Here is a 27,781-nt window from a genome sequence, read left to right as displayed (position 1 = left end):
GACATAGCAACAGATATCTTGGGTGGAAGGTGCAATTGCATTTTTGGCAATGCAAGTTCCACCTACCACAGGCTGCTGATGCCTGGAAAAGGGAAGGCAGTGTTGAAAAGGTTTTGTTTGGAGCTCATTTGCTGCAACAGGTAAGGACTGTGCTGGTTTGCTTCAAAAGAGGATAGGGAAACCACCACCCCCAGAGCTGCTGAAGGCCACAGAGCCATCACCCAGGATTAGCCAGAAATAAGGAGTTTAAAAAAAAAAAAGGCAGAGAAGTTCCTTACATCCTCATTGTCACTGTCCAGGCTGCCCTTCTTCTTTTTCTTCTTCTTCTCATCCTCTTTCTTTTTCTTGTCTTTTTCTGGAATGACGTCATCAAGAAAACTTAAGTCATGCTGGGAGAAGAGGTAGTCCATGGCTTTTCTGACTGCTACAAGTGCCAAGATCTGAAAAGGCAGAGAGGGACTTCTCACTCACACACATTTTAGTTTTGATTGCATTACCTGTTCATGCTGCTTCTTAATCCCAAACACTTGAATTCTGGTTGTAGAAGAACATATAGAGAACAAGGTCATTAAGATATTCCAGTTGTTCAGCTTGAAAACCTAACAGCTGGAACTGAGTCAGGCCTCAAGCAGCAGCATTTCACATCAGATTAAACAGAAGCAACATACAGAAACAGTAATGTAATCACTTACTACTCTCGTAAAGACAAAAGTCATCTTTAACCTTCTGCAGACAACTATCAGGTCAAATAATGAACTAGAGAGGTCCCAAATGAGTATTTTCATCTATTTTGGGGATTCAACTTACACATACATGTTCACAAGAGCATCCTGAGTAATTTTCTTTGCTTTTTTCTCTCACCATTTCTCCAGGTATAATAATACTTCAAAAATTAGGCAGTGGCCCAGGTATGCCCTCAGATTTTACAGTATAACATTTGCTAGGATTCTGTCTGCAAGAAACTGTTTTTTTTTTTCTGGGTAAAACAGCAGTCTAAAGCACTGGGGGAAAAATAAGAGACATGTCTGAAATGGGTGTCTACATCTATGCTGAAATTTAGCATCACCAACAGATGCATACCAAGATTAAAGGCTGAACTGATTTTAAGACAGTTTGCTCCAAGCGATGAAGATCAATGACAGAAATTATTCCTCAAAATGGATCTCAAACTATGACTTGCATAATTTAAGTGGGATTACAGGAGTGAAAAATTACTTGGGGAGTGGAAAGATGCCGTGCAAACAGCCATGATTGTTTCACTGTAAACTGCTTCCTTATTAAAAGTACTTTCCCTACAAATAAGCAGGGGGCTGGCTGTTGGTCAGATCTTCACAGTCAGACTGGAAGCTAGTTGTCTTTCTGTTCACAAGTGTAAAAATGGAGGTTCTATCATTAGATCCAGTGACGTCTATCAGTGCACCTTCCCTGAGTTTGTGTCATTACAACAAAATTCAGCAAACTTAAGGATTCTCTTATGGACAAAGAGGAATTCTTCAGATCTTAAATTCAGCTTTTAGCGGTACAGTCAGCCATGAGAATGCAATGGAACAGCATGCCATTAGGAACTCCTTTAATATCTTTATCTATCTAACTGCATTGCAATTTTGTAACTGCACCCACAACTGAGATTTTACTCATTAGTAAACCTGAAATGAAGAGAGATTGGAGCCATATGTAACAAGGGAATTTCATACAGCGTTGTCTTTACAGCATTCTGACCCATTTCCAAGAGAGACAGTCTCTGGGCATGCAGCTATGGCCACATTGGATTCATTTGTGTGTAAGATTACATTGCTTCCAGTTGCATTAGCTGAGCCACAGGAGGGGCATGGAGGCAGAGAAGGGTCTGCTCTGTGCTCCCATATTATCGACATAAACTACTCCAGTCATCACTGGATCAGTGTAAATGGCTGCAAGTTTTGGAACTTGGTCTGGTTTGGAAGCCTCGTGCCAAGTGTATATGCAAATTCCCCTTACCACTTGTTTATTTCTTATTTGGCATGTGCACCTAACTGTGTCTCTAGGAATAGTAACAATCTAATTGCACAGACAGCTGTTTCACTGTCCCCTTCCTTGATGTAGAAACACCGTTATCAGACTGACTGCACAGAGTGTATTTATGAAATAATTGTGTGATGAATTATTTATAATGTTTTTAACATGACTCTGACATGCATCGTTAGAAAGACAACATGCATCCTACAGATATTCTTAGCAATCTCAGATATGAAACGTGAATCAACATTCTTGCCTTTTTACTCAAGTTCCAAGTACAAGAGAATCCCTTTCTCACTCCTGGTTGTGCAAATCCTTCCCTCCGCTTGGCATTTCTCTGAACAGTGAGATCAGCCCTACCACTTCATTTTTGTTTGTCAATTTGTGTTACTGAAAAGTAAGGGAGACATTTTCTGTACATCAATTTGTGCGGACTGAAAAAGGAAACTATGAACTCATTCATTCATGCAGCTCAAGGAGAAAACACAGCAAATCTAACCCTGGCAACCAGGAGCGGTCAAAACTAACTACACCTTTCTGGCAAAAAATTAACTTTCAAGGCTTGCTTTCCCCTCCAGAGGATTTATGTAAAAGCAGCCACAGCACCTGAGACAATGTGGGGAACATTCACCCTGGGTAATCTTACATCAGCACAATGAATGGAGACTGGAGTTCTAAAGTAGGGCTTTTACAGTGAGAGGATTTGATTTGCCTGTTTGTGGGAGTGTATGTCCATGTGTGGAAGACCCAGGCTACAGAACAGATGTGGCTGGAAAAGGCAAAGGAGAAGGTCACCTACCATGACAGGGAATATGATAGCGGCCACTGTTGACTTGAGAATCCAGAGTAGGGCTAAGCAAACCACCTGCAGAAACGTGAACAGATGGACCCTACGCAGCGGGACGTGACGCAGATAGATAAAATCAGGCTGGTGCTTCAGAGGCATCAAGAGCAGCTTCAGACGATCCATGAACTGTATGGAAAATGGAAAAGTAACATACATATAAATGAAATGCAGGGTAAACAACAAAGGGAGACAATTGCATAATTAAACTATGAAGTGAGACCTTGAATCAACTTGTTTTCCTTCCATAAAGGAAGCGCAGCAGAAAATGCAGCATGGTTCCCCTATCTTGAGTAACTACTGCTTAATGCAGTGGGCTATATATTTTAACTCAGTTATCTGAAGTTAAGCTCCCACATCTACATTTGGCACCTACACAGACACAGGTATTTCTCAAAGCAAATTTCTCAAAATTTCTCAAAGCATTTCTCAAAGCAAGGCCTTGAGGTGCCATTATTTTACGGAGCAGGACTCCATGCAATCTGAAGATTAATATTTAAACCAAAAAACTTAGGTGCCCGTGGAAACAACTCTGCTGGATTCAGAACAACTAGGCTGATCTGCTGCTGGAGACATGGGAAATTTTCTGTTGAAGAAAGCAGTTTATTACCCACAAGACTGAGAAAAAAGATGAATGTCCTGACTATGGTCAGCATTAATGCTTGGGTTACTTCTGCTAACTTCCCTGTTCTTGCCGGGGAATGCTATAAAGACATTTGGCATTTAAAAGTAGTGCCTTTGTCAAATTAACTGCGAGCAGAGGTCAGCAGAGGTGAGGGCAGACATCATGTTAACGGAGAATAGAATGCACCTAACTGAAGAGCAAGGAAGATGGGCAGCTTTTCAGACAGTGTCTCTTGCCCATGCTGGACTGGGTGGACTTGGAGTTAAACCAAAATGGAGAGCTCTCACTGAGTGAAAAACATCCTTGATCGGGGAAAATAAGTAAGCGCACAGTTCTGTGACCACCTGTGCCAGAAAGCAGGGGAAATCCCCTTCAGGAGAACCAGCCCAAGGGTGAATATTACAATCCCCCTGCTGTCTCTTGCCAGAACTTGGGCTTGCTGCCCACTTCTGAGACCACATTTATCTCAAACCAGTAAATAAAAGCCTGGGCCATTTTAAAGAATACCCAAATAAACTCTCATGGTGCTCACAGAACACAGAGTCTTTCCCCATTAGAGCACCACTAAGCACTAAAAAGAAAGGCTACAATTAATAGGGTGCCAGGAAGCAACAAAAACACTTCCAGCTTCCTAGCACCAATTAAAGATAGTGCACTGTGAGAAAGGCTCCTTACATAACGTTTCCTCAGTGGCAAAGAAAGGGGGCTTGGCTTCCCTTCCACAGCAAACAGCAATGTTCTCACTTGTTAACACTGCAGAATAATGCCACCATCATAAATCATGTACTCTTGTTTTTCTTCAGTCTGTAACAGATGTCCCAGCAGAGGACCCAAACTATCCCAGAAGTGAGCCTAGAGCCTTTGTAAGCACATGTCCTCTGTGTCAGTATGCTGAGGATGAAGAAGGATCCTGGGTCTTCACACAGGCCCCCCTCATTGCTTGTGGGGCCAAGACTTGGCCGCTCTCCTGCTGAGCAAATTTCTTTCATTAAGTGTCATTCTCAAGAACAGCCAGTGTGTGGCAATATTTGTAAACAGTTGCTGCACTGCCTGGGTTTCTTTGGAAACAGAAATAAGGTGGTGGAGAAAAGGAAGGCCGGAAAGTCCTAAGAGAGCCTTGTAGTAATTAGTGATTACCATCTTCTGGGCAGGGTCCTGTGGGGAGTCTGCTCACAGCTGCCAGAGCAGCACTGGGCACTGTGGAAACTTACCTGCACACCATTGAGGGATGCAACACCCATGTACAGGAAGACACCATAGAGTACAGGCATAGGAATGAACTGTGGGGAAAAAGAGCAGGAGAAACCAAGTTAATCACCTCCATATGTGACACAATGTTAGTGCTCAGGGAGGCATAATCCCTGACTCATGACAGATCTGAACTGTACTTTTGAATGGGTAATATACAGTAATAGACACGTGTTATCTTTCTGCTGTATTTTGAGAGTTGAAAGAACATCTGGATAGCAGGGCAGAGGCTGAGCGAGCCCTATTCTCTCCCATTTCAGCGCAAGTTGGAAGTCTCCCCAAGAAACAAAGGAAACAAAGACAGACAGTGCCAGCTAGCAATCAGATTTACGAAGAGGTTGGATAAAATGTATTCCATTAAACTCCAAATCACTTTTCACCTCATAGTTTCTAATGAGACTGGAAGCAGAAGGTAGAAAGGAAGAAAAGGCATCGTGGATCCTACTATATATCCAACTTAACGCACAATGGAAGTATTTCCAGAAGGGCTGATCCCTTGAGTCCCAGATGAGCAATTATAGACATGCAAAGTAAATCTCTAACTACTCGGTCTCTAACTCATGCAAATCTACTACAATCACTAAGTAATGGGCAACTAGTTACATTCTTCAGAGAGCAGAATGGGCTCTGCAGCAGTATGCTTAGGGCAAGGGAAACCTTCATGCAGTGACCTGCAGCTGCCACAGAATGGCAGACACAGCAAAACCAAAGTCTTCCTGCTCAGAGTGTCACCTGGACTAACATGGCAAAACTGTTTGTTTTCCAACCTGTGTATGTAACTCATTAAAGTGGCAAATAACCTCTGTTTATTGAATTCTCCACTACGTCATTAATCGTTTACTAGGTAATAAACACAGCACTATGCAAATTTCTGTGGAGGCCTTGATCCTGAATGCATGCATTTCACTTAACCAAAGTCATCAGGGCCATGTGTACAATGTCCTCAGAGATCAAAGCATCACTATCTGTGTTCCTTCCTTGCTACCCATCTCCTGCAGGCTCCTTGACTGCTTTATCTTTCTATTGCTGTTCTGTTTGTCTCTCCTGCTGGGGAGGGACGAGTCAGTGTGGGCTTCACAGAGCTATAAGTACCCACGGGATTCAACATCCTCACTGCATCTGAAGGATTACATAAGATGGCATCTCCTCCAGCAAGTCAAGAAGGAGGCTTTATGTGTTTGGCTTTCTAGTTCATTTACCTTGCTTTCTTTTTTCCCCACTCCTTCTCTTTTTCAAAAAAAAGAAAAAAGAAAAATGAAAAATGTCTAAATATTATTTCACCATTCCATTATAATTAATCCTGTAAATCATTCCCAAGTGAAACTTCAGCACATTATCCTGCAGAGTAGCAAGCAGTGCTTTCATTTTGGAAGATTATGTTTTGGCAAAGCATTCACTGGCTATGGGGTTGCTGGCATGAGCACTTGGAACAAACCTGCTGCTAGCCAACAGAATTAAGAATGTATTTGTAGGAAAGTGCCTGTCATTCTCCTAGCAGGGTAGAGGATGTTTTGGATGAGATCTGCCATAACTGAGCTGAAAGATGAGTGACATTCAAAAACAGCACAAACACAACACCCACAAAAAACAAGGATGGGATTATTCTGCGGATTCCCTGGTTTATTGAATTTGGGAGCAATAGCATTCAATGTGCCGCTGGCATGAGAAGACTCCAATGTTCTGCAATACGTTCTGCAAAGCGGTTCTTTGTAGCAGGAGACCCTACTGCTGGAGTTCGTTGAAGGTCCTGAAACACTGCCAGCTAATTCTTACTGGCACGTGGGCAAGGAGCGTGCCAGTTTATCCTCAGACATCCTCCTGCGAGGATCTTACCCACATGCATTCTTTGGAGAAGCTCAGAAGAACAATGAGGGAAGCAAGAGCAGGGGAAATAATGGAGCCTGCACAATAGAGGAAGAGAGATCCTGCAAGGAAAGGTTACATGAACTAACTGTGTGCCTGCACTCGGCACCACTTAAGCCGTCCCAGGAACAGACAGTTATCCTGCACAAAGAAGAGATAAGCACGTTTTCTAGTTTCAACCTCTGATTTGATGCACCGTGGAGGCACTTCTTTGTGGTTCTGTGCCAATAAATCACAGAATCACAGAATGATCCGAGTTGGAAGGCACCTCAAGGATCATGAAGCTCCAACCTCCCTGCTTGGCAGGGCCACCAAACTTCCATAAATCTCAGCTCTTGGAAAACAACTGCCTATCTGGATTAAATGGTACGTGAGCAGCACAAGTGTCCAAAGGCTTTGATAAAATCACATGAAGAAAAGATCAGGAAATTAAGAAACCACACTTTATTGCACTGCTTCCTACAGAAACATGTTTTCTGTACTGCTGAGCTGGGCATTGCTTCTGAGCAAGAAGAAGAGTGCTATTTTAGGATGATACAGCCTAAAAGAATGGAAATTTGTTGTGCTGGCTCTTCTTAAAAGCAAGGCAAGCTGCAGGAGCCTCACGCTGCTGAGGTGCGTGCCTTGGCAGCCCTAACAGGCAGGGCAAAGTTCCTGCTCCACAAAGGTAGTGGCAGCAGTCCCAAAGATTTCTGGCCAGAACTTTACCTGTGGAGTAATACTATCTGCTGTGGGCTATGCTCATTGCCATTTGTTCTGCATATTCTCTCTCATCGAAGTTACTTCCTTTCAATGGGCACACACGTGCCCCCCATAAGTAAGTACAAGACAAAGATTTTCATAATCCACATGTAGAAAATGCTGAAAATCTGGTTCTGACAACAGGACTTATTTCCTCCTCTAGGAACAGCTAGACTTCAGGGTGAATGAGAAAGTGAGAGGTATCTGCAGGCTGCTCCAAAAGTAGGAACTTCAGCCCAGTCCTTCCCTCTGACACACAATGTAGAAGCACACTTAATTCTCCACTTGAAAGCTTCTTCTGGAGCTATAAAGCAGAACTGTTCTAGGCTGCTGGAGGCCTCCCGGGAGTAAATGCATCCTGAAAGAAGGTGCTGCAAAGTTGCACTCCTGCACCTCGCAGCAGCTCAGCACACAGAGCTCTATGGAAATGGACAAAGCCAGTACATAAATGCCTTGGTTTGCATGTGCGTGTATGCAAATATACTTTTCTGGATTACATATTCATCTGTTAATCTGTCTTTCACACAGCAATTCTGCTTCACTGACACCATCCTTCCACGATGTCATCAGTAGGGCATCAAAGTTCACCTGCAATATGCTTTCCATACAACACAAGCACAGCAGGAGGATAACATCATTAAGGAAAACTTTACCATGCATACATATGGAAAAAAAAATCCTAAATTAAAAATAAAATCACAGCCCTCAAAACCAACAGCCCTGAACCTTGGTACTACTTATTTATCTAGAGCATACCACAAAGTGCTTTCATTAAATTGCAGAATTGCATCAGCAATTCTCTACTTTTCCATACTTCAGCAATGAGCTTTGTCAGAAGCACAGAAATGGTGTGACAGTTGTGGTCCTGGCCTCTTGCTTGCACTTGTGTGAGCAGAAGGAAGCAGAAAAGGTTATACGCTTACCTTCAAGATAGGAGCCATGAAGACAGACACACCAGTCAGAATGAAGACAATGACTCCAGTGACTCTCTGCTCCCTGAAAGAATAGCAGCAGGTTAGCAGTATGGTTTCAAGCTTTAATTCCAAATTTATTCCCGTCCAAGAGCATTCAAACCCTATGTAAAGTCTGGCAACTCATTTTTCGCAGCCACATTTTCCAAGCTGACTGACAATAACAAGCCAACACCTTCAGGCAGGCATCTTTATCATGACCAAGGCTCATACAGATCTTTTTTCAAACACCAAATCAGTTTTTGTATGTTTGCTTGTTTCCCTAGCTCCATTGTTTGTGGATCAGCAGAGTACTGCTACCAAGTAATGAGGAATGCGTTTAAATGTTAAACATTAGAAACTGTTAACCAGCAAACCAGATTCTCTGCATGGCAGCTTTCACAACATGCAAATAGGTAATAAATCATTAGCTCTCCACTCTTAAATTAGCAGCGTATTTCAAAGCTTGGTCACAGTATTCTGACGGTTAGATAAATGTCGTTTCTCACCGTACTGTACACTGCTCTGCACACCAGGTACAAAGGGAGTTCACAATCCCCTGGTCCAGGACTTCATGGGGTGCTGGACATTTGACTTAAGAGGCACCCACAACTGCTCCCTGCATCTGAAAATGCTTTTGCAAATAGTATTTCTGAGTACTTAAAGTTAGGCCATTAAGTTGCTATTATTTGCCTAACTAAGTGATTTCCAGGAGTGCTGCTGCTCCTGTTGAAAGCACTTCAGGCTACTTAATTAAGGCAACCAAATACAGAACAAATGGTTTGATTTAACAGAATAGATTGCTTTAGCCACAACAAGTTTAGATCTTTTACCACTATGTTTGCTAGGAAACGCCTGCCCAGTTTCCATGGATAAAGAAACGTGAAGTAAATACATCTTCTTTCTCAAACACTGGAAAACTTTATCTGATCTGGCTAAATAAACTTTAGAAAATGAAGATCTGCACTGCTGAATTTCATAGTCCGGTTGGGAAATACAAAGAAGGATGTAAGAGATTCTTCATGAAAACTCTGCAGTGCCCCTATGGCACCAGACCATGCAATGTAAAGCCTTGTGTAGTTAGAGGTAGCTTCAAGGTGTGTGCCCAAAGTAGACAAAAATTATCTCAACTCTGAAATTAAGTTCCCTTTTCTCCCTCCCTTCACTTGCCCTCACCCTGTACACAACACACACATGGTAGAATGGTTTTCTTCCTTTTCAAGAAAGAGTATCTGCAGAAGGACTATGCCAGATAAGCTTCAAACTGGATATATGCTCTGAGAACACGAAAAAAAAATAAAGCTGTAAGGAAGCACAGTGGATCTGAAGATTTACTGCAGATCTAAGAGCTATTCCCCCTTGAACCTCTACACACGTTCTGTTCAAAGCACGACCATTTATAGTACAAACTGATCTCTGCAGGCAAGCAAGGTAATAAAGGCCTATTTGGTTTGACATACCTCACTCCCAAAAACTTGGGTTGTTCTCCGGGGGCTGAAGTTTCAGTCTCCATCTTCAAGCTGTCAATATGAGCAATGGAGATCACAGTAGCAGCAACATACCAGGGCAGACCCATAAAGGAGCATATAATCATTAGAATGGCCACCCAGAACAAATCCAGATGATATCCAGCACCTTTCTGTGAAGGGAGACAGACATCCTTAGCTTTAATTATTCTAAATGCAGAAGGAATAGTCAAGGTTCTGACACTAGGCAGAAGCACACCAACCAAGCAGCATTTCCTTCAACTGTATCTTTCATGAACTGCTTGGCTCTTCTAATAGACAGAAGTTTTCACAAGCAATTAGCAGAGTGGGTCACACTGCTACATAAAGGATAAACTACTGCGTCAGCAGGGAAGGCAGGTATATGATACTTTTCTGGCAAAATATAACAGGTTTAAGCAATAAGTATAAGAACGCAGCAGACTTGCAAAAGACCAAGCACTGTGCAGTGTTTGGAGGTTGGGTTGGTGCAAGACAAGCCCTGCAGCCAGGTAAGTAGCTCAGTACAGTGGTACTCTTTACACAGCAGAATATGAGTTAAACACGACTGTAGCGAGGTTGTGTTGACTGAGAAGTATCAGGTGAGCTACATGTCTTATCTTGTAAACAGTATAAGCAAACTCTCAAAATATACATATATCTTGATTAAAAAGTTTACAGTATCCTGAAGGAGCTCAGTATTGCCTCTAAAATAGAAACACACACATAAAAAGGAACTGCACTATATATGCTATGTTTACAATTTTCCCAGACTTTTTTTACATGAAGTGACAAAGTGATGGGAAACCAAACACCCAACACTGTTCCAACTCCGTGCTGACTCTACTGAGTGTGTAAAACCAGCACAGCCCATTTTCACACACAGGACTTCTTTTGACATGGTGGAAAGCCAGAATTTTCACCAACTGTGCATTCATATGAGTCTAGCTTTCCACATGAACATCACTGTCAGAGTGGAGTCTGAACAACTAGTGATGATGGACAGGGAGCAATGCTGACCCAGGTACTGGTGCTAGGAGAGGGACAAGTCATTCCTGACTGTGCAAGGTGTGAAATCTCTGTCCAGCTGCTTTTGCTTTGCCCACTTCATTAGGTTTCTCTCTTCTTTTGTATCCTGATTTGCAAAGACACGGCACACAGTGTTTGCTATCTTCAGTTGCAATTGAGGTCCGCTTCTGAAAGTCAGAGAATTCTTCTGTACAACAGAGAACGAAGTTGTTCACAGTCCCTTTCTCCAGGTCCCCTGTTTTCCTCCAAGTACAACAGCTCCTTCCATTTCAAGAGCTATTTCATTTGGCATCAGGAACTACAACAGCACTTTTGTGTGCCAAGTCATCTCACATTTGTGTGAGTGACAGCATGGATATGTACAGAGCTTAAAACAGCCAATCCAACCCTTTCATAAAACCAGACAGAAGCCTTATTTTATGAGTCAGCTGTTGTAAAATAACTCGATGCAATGACTTAATGAAGCCTACCTGGATGTAATCTTAGAGATATACGGTGTCTGCCAGAAAGACAGCGCTTACCATCTCCTATCGGAGCAATATCTCAACTCCTTTATTTAGGATACAAAGCGACTACAGAAACTCAGTCAGGACTTCACAGTCAGTCTGAGCACTGCTCATTTTGCTGGGTACTGGAGCCCAACTAAGCTTTCAAGGGGACAGTGACAAGAGTGACATGGGACACATAACCCATCAGAATGAGAAAGCTGACCTCATTCTTTGATTCTTTTTAGATACCTTTGTTTTTCAGATTGATCTGAAGAGGAACTCCAGTGGAAACTGATGTTGTAAACAGAAGTTTCTGTCAGAGGCAGACAGCAGCACTTGCTAGCAAAACACTGGGTGAATTCACCCCTAAAAGCTTTCTCCAAGTCCAGTACACTCTTCCTATTATTAATCTGTGGGGCTTTTTTAATACTTCAGTGGACTAACACAGGAAATTCACCAGTCACAAATGCCAAGAGAAGAAGCAAAAAAACCAAACAAGACATCAAAGAATAGGATCTTAAGAAAAACACCAAAGAATTCTGTACAGTTTCATGTTTTAAAGATTAACCTTTTTTTAAACTTGTTCAATTTGATTTTATTGGAAAGAACAAATGAGGCAGACCTACATGGTGACCTAAGAGGGAAAGCAACCCAGCTCCTCTTGAATAATAGTCATTGTTTTCCTAATACATTCACTGCTTACTTTGGCTGGCCAGCAGCACCCAGACGGGTACTCGGTGCCACCTTGCCAATACTTTAACAGGGCAGAAGCAGGAAAAAAAAGTCCTCCTTTGGTGCTGCAGTAGATGTGTACTGATGTATATTTTGATGCAGAGCAGCAGGAGAGGATTGGAGAACCCCCATTTAAACAAAAGCGTGTTCTCACAACCGTAACAAAGGAAGCAGGAAACAAATTTTTATATTAAACAGTACCTTGTGGGAATGTTTATACTTTGTTGCTAAAAAAGTACACCCAGTGCTGATGACAGCATAACCATGTTCAGCTAGCCAGCGGCTCACAGCAAGAAGGCTGGGTGCCTCTGCCATAGAAAGTATTACCTGGGGGCTTCGGTCTGTTGTGGCCACAGAGGCCACGTCAATAAGAATAAAGCCACCATCACACGAGGAAATCAGACACCAGCAGAAAGCAAGTCTGTGCCAACTGCCCTGCCTGACAAGCTGGCAGACAGCTGTGCTGTACCTTGCCTCCATAAGCACCTTCAGCTAATGGTGTGCTTCAAGGACAGGGTAAAGATTAGCCTTCCCATGAGGAAGATGTGGGCGCAGCATTACCTTTATCTGTCCAGCTCCAGATGGCAAGTAGCAATGTTCTGAGGTTTATTTCAAACCAGCCCCGTGAGACAGAAGCTAGCCACCATTCCTCACACTGCACAACAAATCTTTCCTGTGCCCTTCTGGTCTTCCAAGTCAGTGTTAAATCACTCTGGCTGCCTAATGCCTATGAAGTGACCATATGGAACAGCCTCCTCTTTTTCAGGTCAGAGCTCAATGTACAGGAGAGCAACATTTCCAGCAGCTCTAGGTATAAAGGTTGAAGTGGCTATCAAAACTATCACCCAGAACTACCTGCACTGAGAGTGAGTCTTTGCTGTCATGAGTTAGAACACTTGAAATGTGTGTTGTTTGCAAAAAGGGAGAGATTTCTTTTACAGGAGTTTAATGTGTTTCAACAGAACTGACCATGCAGGGAAGGGAAAAACCCTACAGGCATGAAAACCTGCATAGCGCTGGTCTGGAAAGTTTATTTTAAAAACTACATCCTAGACTGCTACATGTCAGCAGATCTAAAGCTTTAAATAACATTCAATTGTGGTTATGCCTTTGACATACCTAAGACCTCTTCAGCTTATTTCTCATATTTTACTGTACCATAACACCAGTACAGCTGCCAAACATGGACCATCCTTTGCCATATCCATTAAAGGTGGGTTCCTGCAGTTACCTCAGCACTAGAAGTTCTTCTCTGAAGTAGCTGACAGCCATACTGATGCGCTATGCCTGCCCAGGGACAGCCATGACAGAGACTTTGTTCTGCTGACTGCTGGGAACACTGACCTGCAATTGCCTTACAATAAGCACAGTAACAGGAGCTTATCAGATCTAGGGAAGCTTTGCCTATTTTGATTAGATCAGAGAAGTTCTGGCCTGGAGACAATAACGCAGTGCTGTCCAAAGAAAAATCAGGTCATTGCTCAGGTTTAGAAGAGGACTTGTGAAGCACACAGGCTCTCCCAGTAGCAAACCCAAGCTGCCTATGACAAATGCACGCCAATTTATTTATCCTACAGTTAACTTTCGCTCTCTTCCCTCATAATGTGGTGACATAAGCAGATACTCAAGGGTATAAGGAGGGCAGGAGAATCCACCTGCCCAGCTTTTTCTACCTCTTCCAGTTATGGCTCATGCAGCTCCCTCAATTAGGCTGCTCTCTGAGTGAGATCTTTAGCTGGTCGATCTGCTGTGGCCACCTTCTTTTCCTTACATGCTAAACCACACTGTGTGCTGAACACTGCCACAGGCCCTCCTCCATCTCTAGCACAGAAAAATCATGGAATAGCTCTTAGCACACATGCAGACCACAGAGCACACACCCACCTTGAGCTTGTGTTCCTTCCTGTTGACAATGACGGCTGTGATTTGCTGGTCCATGAAGATGAGGATAGTCACCAGCAATGCAGGGATGGCTGCTGCCAGGTACACCCACCATGGGTTCCCTCCAAAGGGTGGGATAAACCAGCCCCTCTCAGGACTGGTTGGCTTTAAAGGACAAGGAAAGGCAAGCATGTATTAGAGCCACAATATAGCACAGACATCATCATGCCATAAATGCATAGGGCTTTTCCTTCCAACAAACAGCTAGTGATAAGGTTTGTGATAATTTAATTCTCCCTATCAAAAGCAACAAAAGGTTCTTTAAAATTAAGCACTGCTTACTGAAGGCCAGCTTTTGCAAGCTGATTAGCAGCAAAGTTACAAGAGGAGCTATGAGGAATGTGCCAGTAATGTGCCAGCTGCTCTGAGCAGCTTCTCTGAAATGCCTCCAGGAATCTGAGTAAGGGGAATGTCTCTGAGGTGGGTGTGCACATAACACCAGCTTGTGAGTCCTGGATATGAGAAACTACATCCAAAGGAGGTAGGAGAAGCTAGGCCTGTGTTCCAAGTACGGAGGTAGGATTTAGGAGATCAGCCAACGAAAACAATGCTCATTAAAAGGATAACAGTGAAGTTAAATGGTGCTGATTGCTTTCCTGTTTTGAGGGCAAGTAATTTTACACAGGGCAGTTGGGTGTAAAAGGGAACCTATTCCAAAAGCCACAAAATGAGTTGACAATTACATACCTTGAATTCACTTGGCACAATTAGTTTTGGTGTGGCCACACCTACCAGGGCATCTAATCCACAGAAGATCAAAATGGATAAGATAATGGCAAAGTCACTGATGAGCTTCCTGGCCTGAAACAGAAGTTGACACGGTATGGTCAGTTACCACTATGAAACACCACTTTATCCATGTCTTAGATACCACGTGATACTCTTTGGTAGGAACATAAAATAATCTATTCCGGGTAGAAACTCGGGTGTAGATTGTAATGTCTGATGCCATTTCCACCAAATGTGCCTTGCTACTTCATTTTTTTGTCTGAGAGACGAAGAATTGAACCTAAATGGAAATATGAAAACAAGCCTGAGGAAAAAGATTGCCTGTTCATTGCTTTGACAAGTCAAACTGCCAAAGTAATGTTGAGAACTATTTAACATCTTGAGAAGAATTCTGAGACAATTTAGCTTTGTTTCTTTTTCAAATAATCCAATAAGTTTTCATTCTGATCACCCTGATTACTGAGACTTCAAGGTCAGCTTCCAACATTAACAGATATTGAATATCTATAAATGAAACAAACAAACAAAAAAATTAGTGACATTTTTACACATTACTTAACATTATCTCCTATTTGCCTTCTGATTCTCATAATCATGTTTCTCCAGGGACAGAGGCTGTTTCTTTTATACAAGTTGAACTTCCCACATCATCTCAGGATTCCTAAGGTATGAAGGTTAGTATAAAATACTGTGCTATGCCCAGATACCATTCTTTTAATAGGACTGATTTTTTCAATACACATTTAGGGAAAAAGAAAAAAGTGAAAGGGAAGAAAAAAATTAAATGGAATTGACAATGGAAATAGTCCTGGACTTCCCTTTAGTAGATGAGAAAACAAATTTCCATGACAGATGTAATGTTCTGTGTGAACTGTAGTTCGAAATGGCATTGTCTTTTGTTCAAGTAGTAAATTAACCCCAAATTAACCTCAAATTAACCCAAACAGACAATAAGAGAAATGGAGTATCTTGGTTAACCCTCTGCATATTTTAAAGAATGCAACTCTAATGAAAACAATGGAATACAGCAACACGAAGCTGCCGTGGCTGGGCCCTGAAACTAAACTAGACTGGCCCCACTGTGCTTGTCTGTAACTCTGTGTGATTTTTTTGTACACGTTCCTTCTAGGCCTCCCAGGTTCACATGGCTACAGATAAATTGAGCTGCATTCCAGGCTGGATGGAATTCATTTCTTTTTTATTAAAAATAATAGAGGTTCAATTGTAACACAGCAGAACAGTAAAAATCCTTGCAAGATAAATCTCATTGTGTCAGAATGCCAAAAAGGGGGGACAAGTCTTACACAAACATGTCTTTTGGCCACAAGTGGAAACCTGCTGTCTCCTTTTAGAAGAAAACAGGTGAAACTGGAAAAGGCAGAATATCTTGGAGAGGGCAGAGCTGCTTGTCCACTATGTTTCAAGTGAACTCCTCACAGCTGAAAGGCCTGTTGTTCATTTTTTATCCACTGCCATTCTGTGTTTAACAATTGTCATGGTAAGTTCAGTTGCAAAGACAGAATAAGCAGATGTACCTGAGAGATGCACATAATTTGGCTGGAATCACAGAATCACAAGGTTGGTAGGGACCTGCAAGATCGTCTAGTCCAAGGAAGTCTGAGCAAAACCTCATTTAAATCAATTCAAAGGTTATTCCTATTTTGCATCTGATCCTAAGAGAAGAAATGGAATTCCTGTTTCAAGTCCCTACCATATCAGGTACACTAGATGTGGGTGTCACAGAGTTAAACATTTTTGCACTGATTTCTGACTATTTCAAAAGCTACTGGTAATGGGAAAGATGTGTCTGATCTCCTGTTCAATGCAGACAACCAGCTTACCCATTTTTATCTAGTAACAAAGCAAACACTCCCTCCTCTTGCTGCAAGCAGGGAAACTTTTTGACATTGATTAATTATCCCTTTTGGATCTATGATTTCTGTAAAGCATCCATACATTCTATAACAAAATCAGCACATACATTAAACTTTGTGTCTGGCACTGAAAACGGCCACTTGAAACTATATAGGTCCAAATTACTGTTGTGTGAGACTGATGAATCACGTTATTGCGCATCTTTGCTTGGAAGTGTTGTCTTCAATACTGTTAAAATCACTGCTACAGTCCAGTGACAGACTGTAGTTCTTCTAGATCTTAACTTGCCTGTGTCCTCCAGAAACACTGAGGAAAAAAAGGCTAGGCAATTCCATGATGTGCCTTGGTTAACCAATATAATGTTTCTATTGCAGCAAAAACAACCTGGTTTTCCTGGAAAGCATCTGCTCCCATGTGACAGCTATAACAAAAGGATGGCTCATCTTTGCAGTCTGAAAGAGTAAAGAAGCCAACTGCTAGTGTGAAAGGAGAGACTTACAGTGGTTGGAAAATAGCGACTAGTCTTGAATTTCTTCAGGGCCATGGAGCAGGTATAAGTGCCAAAAAAGAGGATGAAAGACATGAGGGTGATATCAGGGACATATCCACAGTTGTTGCCCACGAGGCGTCCTCCATATTTGAAGCACTCCTTCTTTGTCAGAGACGACCAGTCAATGCTGGTGTTGTACTGCAGAAAAAAGAACATTTCCATGAAGTCATGCTCACATAAACACTGCACACGTTAGAGCAGGCACAGAGACGGACCATCAGGAAGAAGGGACGGAAGAAAAAGGAAGCATGGAGCAGAACCTAAAAATCCCTGTGCTTATGGGAAAACAGGATGGATTTTAATCCAGAAAGAGGATGGTGCAACCTTTGAACTTAAGGCAGTCTAAGGCCTTGGACAGAAGACATAGATCTTTGGCTTAGGTAATAAATCCAAGGCAAAACCTAAGCTCTCTGTTGCAACTCTTTGCATAGCAAATTTATATACAAAGGATGGATGAAGCTCCTTTCCATCATACTTTCAGCCATGAGTGCTCACTGGACAGGCTGACCACCAAACCCAACCACTGCCAGCTGCTCTCCCACTATGGGGCTCCCAGCCCATCCTGATTTGAATAGTTTATTACCAATGATGATTTCTACTGCTCAGGTAGGGAGACACTACTTGCATTACATATTTCATCATGGAATCCAGAACTGCACAGGGCATGATAAATGATCATCTGTTTCCTAATGCTTATGGTGAAGCAGAGCCAAAGAAAGGGTCTTTACCTCCCCCTGCACCTGTATAATTCATAATAATGTCAGTGCAGTGATGAGAACAGAACAAATAGAAATGCACAAGAGAGCAAGAAGTTAAATGTGCATAAAGCACTGAGCTCACAAAGCTACTCCAGGTGTGCACAGAGTGCGTGGTCTTAAGGGAATTCAGAATATACATGCTTAACACCACAGAATGTTTAAAATAAATCCAAGTACCTTAAAAATTCTGCCTTTCTGAGAAGTTTTAGAATCACGTTGTTTCTACTGCTCTGTTTCTGCATGAAAACTCAGAGGAAGGAAATAACTGTCCCAAGAACCGTAAGATAGAAAATTACTATTTAAATTAAAACAACAACAACAAAATACCTCACAGTGAATAAATAGGGAGAAGACAGTCTTTCATTCCAAATTTTCAGCTAGGGAGCTGAGCAAAGTTACATTCCAAGTCTTCAAAATAGTTAAGGTTCTCATTGAAGACTAAAGCTTCATGGCCTCATGTCTTACCTATTAGCATCTTGCTCATATGGATGTACTGAAAAAATACATTGTGTATACCTCCAAATATGGATGGTAATCAACTGCTCTGAAGCTACGTGTAATAAACTACAATTTCGTCAGCAGATTCTGTGAACTCAGGGGGCTCTAGCTAAACTGAGACATGATTGTGCTGATGGTGATAGCAGCAGGAGGTGGAAGGGAGAAGAAAAAACAACAGAAAAAAAACAGCTATGCATTCTTATATTTGACAAAGTGATGATACATTTGCTCTTTCAGCATTGCGGCTTTCTGTGGCATGAAGCAGCAGCAACTTGTCCCACATCAGTAGGGTTTCTGTAGGCCTGCCCTGACTGTTAGTTTCTGGAGTGCAACAGAAGGTAGAGATGAGAAAACCCAAAGTTTGGGGGGCAAATTTTGTACACGATGCATCTGCACACATACCTCCTACCCCATACATACCTGGGGTAGGATCTCTTTCTGGAGATCCCTCCTTTGTGAAGCCAAGTTTTCCTTACAAACCTAGAATCTTATAATGCAGGCGATCAACATTCTTCCCTTCCTTTATAGCACCTTTCTGTTGTACCAGTCCTTCTGTCATCACACCTCTGCTGTAATGCCTTTCCCATCACACTGATCTGTCCTACTGCTACAGAGTCAAACCACTGTGACTTCCACTTTTCACGCTATAGAAATAAACCCCAAGGAGTGTTCAACAGTCAAAATTACTGTTTGGAATACCAAAATGCAAGAAGAACAGGGTATCCCTTTTCCCTCAAATCTACTACCTATATGGTATCAGTGGTCCCTCATGGAAAGGTTCACAGCCATTCAACCATTTGACTGGCAGCAGATTTGAGACTGCTGGCTGTACCAAAGGTAGAATGGAAACAAAGGGCCAACTGGCCGATGTAAAATAGCTGGAAACTCCAGGACTATGTGGGGCTCAGTTCCCCAACAGGGACTGGGGCTAAAGCAGGAGAGTTCAGCTGCTGTGGGGATAGCATGACCCCAAAGCACTTTGCAACGTCAGCCAAAGAGATACAATTGAGTCTGATGGGAGCTGCCCCTGGCCCTACTGGGTGGCAGGAACGGTGTCACAAAACAGGGCTCTGGGGGAGAAGGGCTAAGATGCCAAGATCACTGTTCCAGAAGAGGACAGTCTGAAAATGCAACTTGTTGAGTTCTTTTTTTTGTCTCCAGACCTGAGTTCAGTTCTTTGCCTTCCTCTAATGCATGCCTCCCATCTCCTGAGACTGACAATCAAATGCTAAATGCATAAATAACGTGAACAGTTTTTCTTGTTAATGAAACAGAAGTGGCAACTGGCACTCCCCTCTTGACAGGTGGATTTAGGCATCCTGACGGCTGGCATTGTGTCAGAGCTTGGGGCTGTTCATCACTTCCCCAAGTGTTATCTTGTGTGACGGGCAGCTGAACAATTAGGCCCTCACTTGCATCCCTTCCAGGAGCAGTGAACTCAGATGCTCAGGAAGCACAGCAAATTGACAGAGGTGGGGCAGTGAGGAAGGCAAGGAGCAGGAAAGGGCACATGAGGTGCAGCATGGCCATCAGAAAACCTTGCTTCTGTTTCCTCACTCTGCTGCCAGCCCGCTAGAGACCTTGGGGGATGCTCTTTCCTTCATGTTTGTGCCTCACTTCTATTGTCTGGAGAGCTCTGTACAGCATGTCCAGATCAGAAAGCTGCCGCCTCCTGCTGGGCCACCTGGTCCTGCACAGAGAGAGCAAAGTCCTACAAGAAATGCAGAAAGGAGGACCTGTGTTCTTCAGCACAAAGTTATTACTCTGCCTTTCAGCTTCCTACACATAAAACACAGAGATATCAGAACCCATCAAGACCTATTTCTTCCTCATTATCATCCAGAGCTTTCTACTTGAGGGAGCTCTGGAAAAGCCAGAAAAAATTACATTAGAAAAAAAAAGTGTTGGAAAACAGGGTCATCCAGAGGAATGGCTGGCTACAACTCTCCTACCATTACTACCCTGGCCACAGTCTGCACACAAGGACACTACGAATCCCTAGGAGAGCCATTCACTTCCTGACAACACACACAACTCCACCAGCAAGGAAGAGGCTGCCATTCCCAGTTACGCACATTGTATTCTGTATGCAATACTACAAAAAATCCCTGGAGGATGAAGTGCAGTAGAACTTTATTTTACAGTGTTTGAGGCAAAGTGGGAGTTCTGGTGTGAGGATGCAATCAATCACTGCTCTATTTGTATGGAACAGCAGAAACACATGGCCCTTACAGCCTTTAAAAACTGCACTGTCCCTGTCCTTGCAAAGCTGTATTTTGAGGCAGAGAAGTACAATGTGAAGTGGGGAAATGGAGCACATCAGGGAAACAGGCAGCAAATTTTCAGCCAGACTACAGAGAAGCCCACAGACTACACCTGCAAGCAATGTCACTGGAAGGAATAACTGAAATAAAACCAAGGTGTAAACCATTGGCTCTGTTGTACCACAGGGAGGAGAGCAGAGCTAGGAGCTGCCTGCAGTTTCAACTATGCAAGCTTTTTTTACGTCAACACACTGGAAGGTCACGGTCACAAACAGCCAGGTTACAGGAGGACATGTTCCCATCTGAAGGTTGGAACAGCACTGCTAGAATAAATACCTATTTTAATTTCCACCATTTTGGGATTAGTGGTTGATTCTGTTTAATTAAAAAAACAATAAATAGCAAGAGTTGCTGCTTCTGCTCTTGTGGCTGGCCTGCTGCTTAACTACTGTCGCTTTGTGGAGTGAAAGTATGAGCCATGGAGGGATGCCAGCCCCCATTTCTTTCACAGCCACCAAACCTCACAGCAATGTTTTCAAAGCCTGCCTTCCTGGAAGCCTCACTTACCATCTCAGTAGAGGAATAGAATGGCCCCTCAACTGACGGCACAGTCGTTCCGTTAAAAAGCAAGCTACTATCTGCAAAAGAGAACAGAAGGAATACTGAGAGCATGGTGCCAAAACAGCAACGAATAAAAACAAACAGGCTTGTCAGTTATGTCCTTCCTGTATTACTTAGGTTTTATAAGTATTTTTACGTCTGGTAACACTATAGAAGTTTCACTAAAATAACATACAGGGCACACTGATTTAACTGGAGAAAGAGTAAGTGCGTGTACCTTTTATACTTGAAATCGTAACCAGGCCTAGATAACTAGTAGAACACCACTAACCACAGGCAGCCTTTCTGGGCCTCTGTAGCATCTCATGATTCTTGGCAGACCATCAGCATTGCCATGCCTGTAAGCATTACCACAGATTTTGCTGCTGGCATCTTCCTTGCAATGGCACCAACAACTTTCAGTAAAGAAATGCCTGCACAGCCCAAGTGTTTTAACAGTGAGATCAACACCTGAGAGTAGAAGCTGAACCGAACTGTACGCCATGTTGCAAGAATGGAACTGAGCATGGAAATTGATGCACCCCTGTTCTGGAGACAGGAAGTCTGAGAAGAGGTAATTGCGTATTTTTTACAGTGTTTTGTTCTCTTTTTCTGACATCTTCAACTAAATCAAAACCCTCTCCATATTCTCTCCATCTCCAGCCCCTTTTATGTTCAAGCACACAGCCTTTACACTTTGCCAGATGCTCCAGCCTCAGAGGACCTCCCTGCCTCATTTTCTGCTGTATTCCTGCCTGGTACCACAGGAACACTCCTCTTTTGTCCTCCCCACTACCTTTTCAACACCTTCTCCTTTTCCTCTCCCTCCACAGAACACATCAGGAGTGCAGAGGATTTCTTTTGCTGCTTCTGACTTCTCTGCTGGCATACAGAGAAGCTTTCTATGCAGCTGTGATTCTTTCAACTCCAATCTAAATAGCTGCTATGTGGATTATAATGAGAAAGTGAATGGAGTGTAGTTCTGCATTTGGGTTTCTCCACTTGCATTGTAAAACAGTGCATGTTACTCAAAGACGCAGACTGGAGGTACAAGGATCACAGAGAAGTCTCTGTATGACACACTGTAATTCACAGAATCACAGAATTATCAAGGTTGGAAAAGACCTAGAAGATCATCTAGTCCAACCATTACCAATACTTCCCAGCTAAATTAATATTCATCAACACAACAGGAGGATGATTCTGAAATGCAGACGTTACTCATACTGTGAAAGTCTCTGTGCCTGTTGTACCACGCACCCACACAGGTCTATGCAGGAGAGGATGGTATGTCTGAAATGAAGTTCCAGATGGTTGCCTGGACAGACTGCTGACATTATACCCAGTATTTTGTGCTCACTCTGCCTATTCAAAGTTTATTCAGTGTTAGTTGAAAACCTAAGGAAGAAGCATATGAAGATGATGACAACTTCCACCCTCCTGATAAAACCCCAAATGATGCAGCCAGTGGGATCCATCTACTGTCTCAAGACCATCAAAGCATTTACTGATCCCTCTCTACCTTCCATGTCAGGACATCTCTGCCTCAGTTCACCTACTGGCCCAGCCCTGCCTAAAGTGAGTTAGACACACAGACATAAAGGTATGTGTTTATACGTGCACAGGTGCTCACAAAGTTGGACTTCCACGGTATGAAAATTCTGCTGGGACTGGAGTAGAAACATTAAGCAAGGCTTTGGGAATCATTTGATTTCAAATCATCTTTACCCTCTGAAACAACCATTTGGATAGGAGACAAAGAAGATGAAAAGAGAATCATGGCAGCAACGGTTTGTGAACCTTATCAAACAATGCATGCTAATCCTTCCCCCACTTGTTTATGAAGGTAGAGATTGGCATTGTGTTTCTGGGCACAAATCTCTTACAAAATGAAACAACACACTCCAGCTCTACCACCACATTTGCCCTGTGCAGTGGGTCTGTGCCCTAAGCATTTATCTGGAAATTTGAGACTTTTCAAGCATTGCATGGTTAGACAAAGACATAATCAGACTAACTGCTCAGCCACCAGGAGAGAAACCACTCTGCCCTTCAAACAGAAGCAGAATTAGACCAACACTGAAGTGCTTGCAGTGACCCTGCATTTAATAGCTAATGCTAGCGTCCAGTTTCCAACATCTTTTGCAAAGAGGCAGCTAGCAGCAGACAGATTATTTTCCTGTTTGACAGGTATGTTGAGATGATATTATGTTTACTTTGAGTACAAATCAAGTTACTTACTCAGTTCTCATTGGTGGGAGAACAGTCAGCATTACTTCTGTTTGGCATCTGTTTTGTAGCCTTTTGTTTCTGGTTGTATTACCAGACCTATACATATTTTGGCTACAGTTGCCTTGCAGCCCACACTCTAGTAATAGGCTGAACTGATGGATACACTTCCCTTCCACTCTATTGAGGACTTCTTCATGCTTTTCCACTCATATGCACAGCCAGGAAGTGCAAAACCACCCAAGTCTGGGCAATGCCCTGAATAAATCCAGCTCCTGTCCTTTGTCAAGACCACACAACAGATACCAGGATTGACTTCAGCACCACAGCAGTGCCCTTAACACCACTTCTAACTTTTTCCAGCCTTCTCAGAGAAACGCCATTCAGAATTAATGGCCACATGTTTGTGAGGAGACAGGTACACAGACTGCTTCTCCACTCATAACAGCACTCACATGAGGAGTGCCAGAAAGGCTGGCTAGAAGGTAATTCCAGTTGGCACACAGGTAAAATATGTCCTTCTGCTTGAAAATATTCAAGGCTAAGATAAGATATCAGAAGAAAACTGATAAAGAAGGATTAATCAACTGCTCTATTATCTGGGACACAGTGCAACTGATAAATAAGTGAATGAATGAATAAATAAAAGAAAATGAGATCTTGTGTTTGCAAATCTGAGGGCCAATAAAGTATTCTCTTACCTGGAAACTGTGGTTCACAGGCACAATAGTAACGTGTGATATAGTCCACGTTGAAATTGGGGTTGATAGGGTAATAATCTGCCAGCTTGATCATCTTCTTGAAAGCATCATAAATGAAGATGAAGCTAATAAGTGAGGAGAAACCTTCTTCGGTGAAACGTGTGAAGTACTTGACCAGGAAGCTGGCATCAGTAGCAACAAGAATGAGACACTGGAAGGCTGACCAAAGGCCGATCCAGAGACGAAACTCCAGGTAGTCAAAATCATTGTCTCTGCAACAAGACAGAAGTGGCAGGGAGGGAAAATATCAGGGATTAGAAAAATCCATACAGAACTAGCACTTTCTAGTGAGAAGTGGTGAATGTAAATGCTCTGGGACCAGGGCTTATTTTAGATTAAACAAAAGTGTGCCCAAGTGCTAAACTGTTTTCAGCCAGCCAACACCATAAAAGTGCATGATGCAGTTTAAGAGCAGAGGTAGCAGAAAAGCTTGCAAAAGTGATCATTCTTGCTTCTGCTTCCATTAATAAATGCTACCAATGAATTTGAGCTCTTTCTAGGCTTCAGAGTATAAATCTTCCCTTGGCAAACACACAGAGTTGTAAAGGGCCAAGCATCCAGCCACCCAGACCAAGAGCAGTTGGACAGCTTTCCACCAGCTGCAGATTTAACAACAGTTTACAAATCTCCTTTAGAAAAGCAATTTCCTGCCAAGCTTCTCACTCAGAAGCCTGCATTTCCATGTCTCATACCCTTCCGTTATCTGCAGAAAAGTAGCAGCAGCAGATAAAGAAATGCAGAGCTGAAGATGACAAACTTAGGTGCCAGGATGTGGCAGCCGTGGAGGAATGATGCGGTGAATCATATCACTCCTCCCTGGGAAGTTTGTTTGCTGCGGGAGTCTGCCATGCCCTAACTGCACTGAGTTCAAAGGGAGGCTTTTAGGACCAAAGAAATACAAAAATCAAAAAGCAGAGAATGTAAGACTCTGCCAAGGTAGACTGCTGTCCATTCTGGAAAAGGGAGTGGGGGGCAGCAGGGTCCCAGCCCCAGCTATTTCTCCATGGAAGCAGGTAGCCCTGCCCGGCTGGACTGTGATGATAAAGGAGGCCGAGCATTTTCACTGTAAAGTCTAAGAGCAAGGTCTCAGACAGCATCAGAAAGCTGTGAGGAGACTACAGAGTTCAGGAATCCCTTCCTTGTTTCCCCCAACTACATCAAGTCTGCTAAGAAAAATGAATGCTGCTCCCTGTGAATCTCCTTTAGGAAATATTTTAGAAGAAGCAAAAGTCCTCTTCAAGACACCTTAGGAATGCAGGCTGCACCAGATAACCACCCACAGCTCTGAAACATAACAGCACAAAAGGAACAAGACACTCTCAAAGGCATGAGGAAGCAGGAAATTGCTAAACTGCCCTGAAGACAGATCTGTTTGCATTGGGAAGTGCTGGTCAGCTCCAGGGAGCTGAACGTGCCTCAGGGATGGCTTAGCTCCTAGTATGAGGGGATGGTTTTAGATCAAACACCTGGCAGAGTAACCTGGTGAAACAGGATGTCCTCAGAGCTGGCAACAAGTTGGTCCCACCTTGTATTCTGGTCCCCACTGCAGGCGGACTCCCTCCAGCTTGGTGTGACAGAGAATCCTGTTCACACGCCTCTGCCCTTGCTCAGCATTTGCCCAGAGGCAGCAAACCACAGCAGCTCAGTGCCATGCTCCATGACTCCCCAGAGCACCTACCCTGCAATCTGGGGAATGCTGGCAGACAGAGGGGCTTGAAGACAGTCTTCTAGTGCACAGCACAAAACTGCAGAGATCCTGAACAGGAAGGATTACACCTAACCAGGGGGAACTACAACCTCACAGTTGTAAAATGGGAGAAAATGCTGAAAACTTGGCAATGCCCCAGTTAAAGGCTTACTACTGGGCAGCACCATGCATTCCTGTGAGCCTCCTGGGTCAGTGTCTTGTAGGCTCAGGCACTATCACACATCTGCATTCAAAACAAGCCTCTGCAATGCTTTTTCCTCCTTAGCACTCTGTAAAATGGGAGCAGCAGTCCCAGGCAACCCACCAGCTCAATACAGTGATTGCTGAAGGTGCATGAGTCCTCGTAATTCTTTAACATAATTGGTACCAAATTTAGGATAAATTTACATTCAAGTGTTTTATTATATGCTGTCAACAAAACTCTTCAGAGCAGAGTTGTAATGTTTGATTTGCTACAGCAAATGGAGGGAGGATGAAGAGAAAAAGGATCAGCTCTGCAAAAGAGGCTGATACAGAACTGCGCTGTGCTGCTAACGAAGACCCCAACCATGACGTATTTTGAATTTCTTTCAGGAAAGAAGCTGTCATTCAGTAGAAACTTTCTTAGGCATCTGCACGGATACAGACACACTCACTTTAAATGAATCAGTAGATGGCAAGGCTTTCTAATTTCGCTCCCAGCAGGGAACAGGGTGTTCTGAATATGAACAGCCACAAATGCATTATTGAAAATCACAGCACTTGATTCCAATTTCCTTGTGAGAAAGGCTCCCACAGAATCCTGCCCTTCTGCCCAAACAGGTTGTTAGGACAATTGCTTTTATAACCAAAATCTCCTCCTCTGGTTAAAAATAACCCCATCTTTCCCAAAACCATAGAAAATGTTTTTCCATATTGTTATTTTTAACTTCAACATACAGCACCCAGGCTTAGACCTGTAAGCTCCTGGTTTTATTCATTCTCTTCCTGATTTTATCCATTCATAGCCATCAAAGAAAGAAAAGAAAGGTGCTCTCCCTTCCTGACCCACTACAGATCTCACCAGCAGGCAGATTACAGTTTCCTTCTCCAGGCTTGTCTGATTTTTTTTTCCATTTTCTCATCCCTGCTCATCTCTGTACCAGCAAAGAGAAAAGAGAGGCTGCAAAGCCCATCTCCTCTGCTGCTGACTGGGAGAATCGTGCAAGCAGTGCCATGGAGAGCCACAGCCCTAGGGAAGGCAGGAAGAAACTGTACACCACTTTAAGGTGCAGCAAGTCTCTCCATGGCACCTGCAACTCCAAGATGAGCCTCTGCCTGTGTTGGCTCTGCTGAACAGGGATTGGAGAGCAGCACAATGCCAACCTGTCTTAAAATCCTACAAATATAGAGCTACCTTTGACAATATGAGATGAGAATCAGACCTGATCTCATCCTGAGTTGCAGGACCTTTGCAGACGAGGACCAGATTGATACAGGTATTATCAATTAAATTTGCTGAGCAAATGTTACCAAAGCAGTCCTGTGTACATGCGGTGATATACAAATATACTGTCTGCCTAGCGGAGGCTCTATGCCTCAGAAGACTCCTCCTACAGCTAGAGTACTCACAGGAAAGGCATGGTCATATTGCATCCGCTCAATTATTTCTGAGTAAGTACCTACACAGATTAAATGTAATGAAGGAGATACAATTAAAGAGACAAACATATACCATGTCTCCTGCCTTATTACAACCTGCAGCCATGTTTACCTTAATAATTCAATAGGTTCTTCTAAAAATAACTACAAATGGTAGAAAAGCTGTTCCATATCACAGGCAAGTGCTCTTGAAATAAAGCACAGCAACGCCTTAAAACCAAAAGCTCTCAATTTTTTTGTCCTGCCATA

The 27,781-nt window shown here is 43.0% G+C and overlaps 1 protein-coding gene across 11 annotated transcripts in view; it reads right to left on the bottom strand.

The window, feature by feature from the left end:
* The window catches only part of SLC4A4 (solute carrier family 4 member 4), a 214,631-nt gene that overhangs the window by 11,706 nt on the left and 175,144 nt on the right, over positions 1 to 27,781 (bottom strand). For all 11 annotated transcript variants that reach the window (XM_085546823.1, XM_015861475.3, XM_085546819.1 and 8 more), the window contains 10 exons: positions 24,145 to 24,416; positions 21,182 to 21,252; positions 17,044 to 17,232; positions 14,628 to 14,741; positions 13,884 to 14,045; positions 9,727 to 9,905; positions 8,240 to 8,312; positions 4,676 to 4,744; positions 2,795 to 2,968; positions 279 to 440 (listed from right to left, as the gene is read on the bottom strand). In XM_085546823.1, coding sequence (XP_085402949.1) covers positions 279 to 440; positions 2,795 to 2,968; positions 4,676 to 4,744; positions 8,240 to 8,312; positions 9,727 to 9,905; positions 13,884 to 14,045; positions 14,628 to 14,741; positions 17,044 to 17,232; positions 21,182 to 21,252; positions 24,145 to 24,416 — 1,465 coding nt within the window. The remainder of the gene's footprint in view (positions 1 to 278; positions 441 to 2,794; positions 2,969 to 4,675; positions 4,745 to 8,239; positions 8,313 to 9,726; positions 9,906 to 13,883; positions 14,046 to 14,627; positions 14,742 to 17,043; positions 17,233 to 21,181; positions 21,253 to 24,144; positions 24,417 to 27,781) is intronic.

This window comes from Coturnix japonica, chromosome 4 (assembly GCF_054131305.1).
Source record: "Coturnix japonica strain WE chromosome 4, WE-NBRP24, whole genome shotgun sequence".
Taxonomy (NCBI): domain Eukaryota; kingdom Metazoa; phylum Chordata; class Aves; order Galliformes; family Phasianidae; genus Coturnix; species Coturnix japonica.
This window is presented reverse-complemented; position numbering and strand designations above follow the sequence as displayed.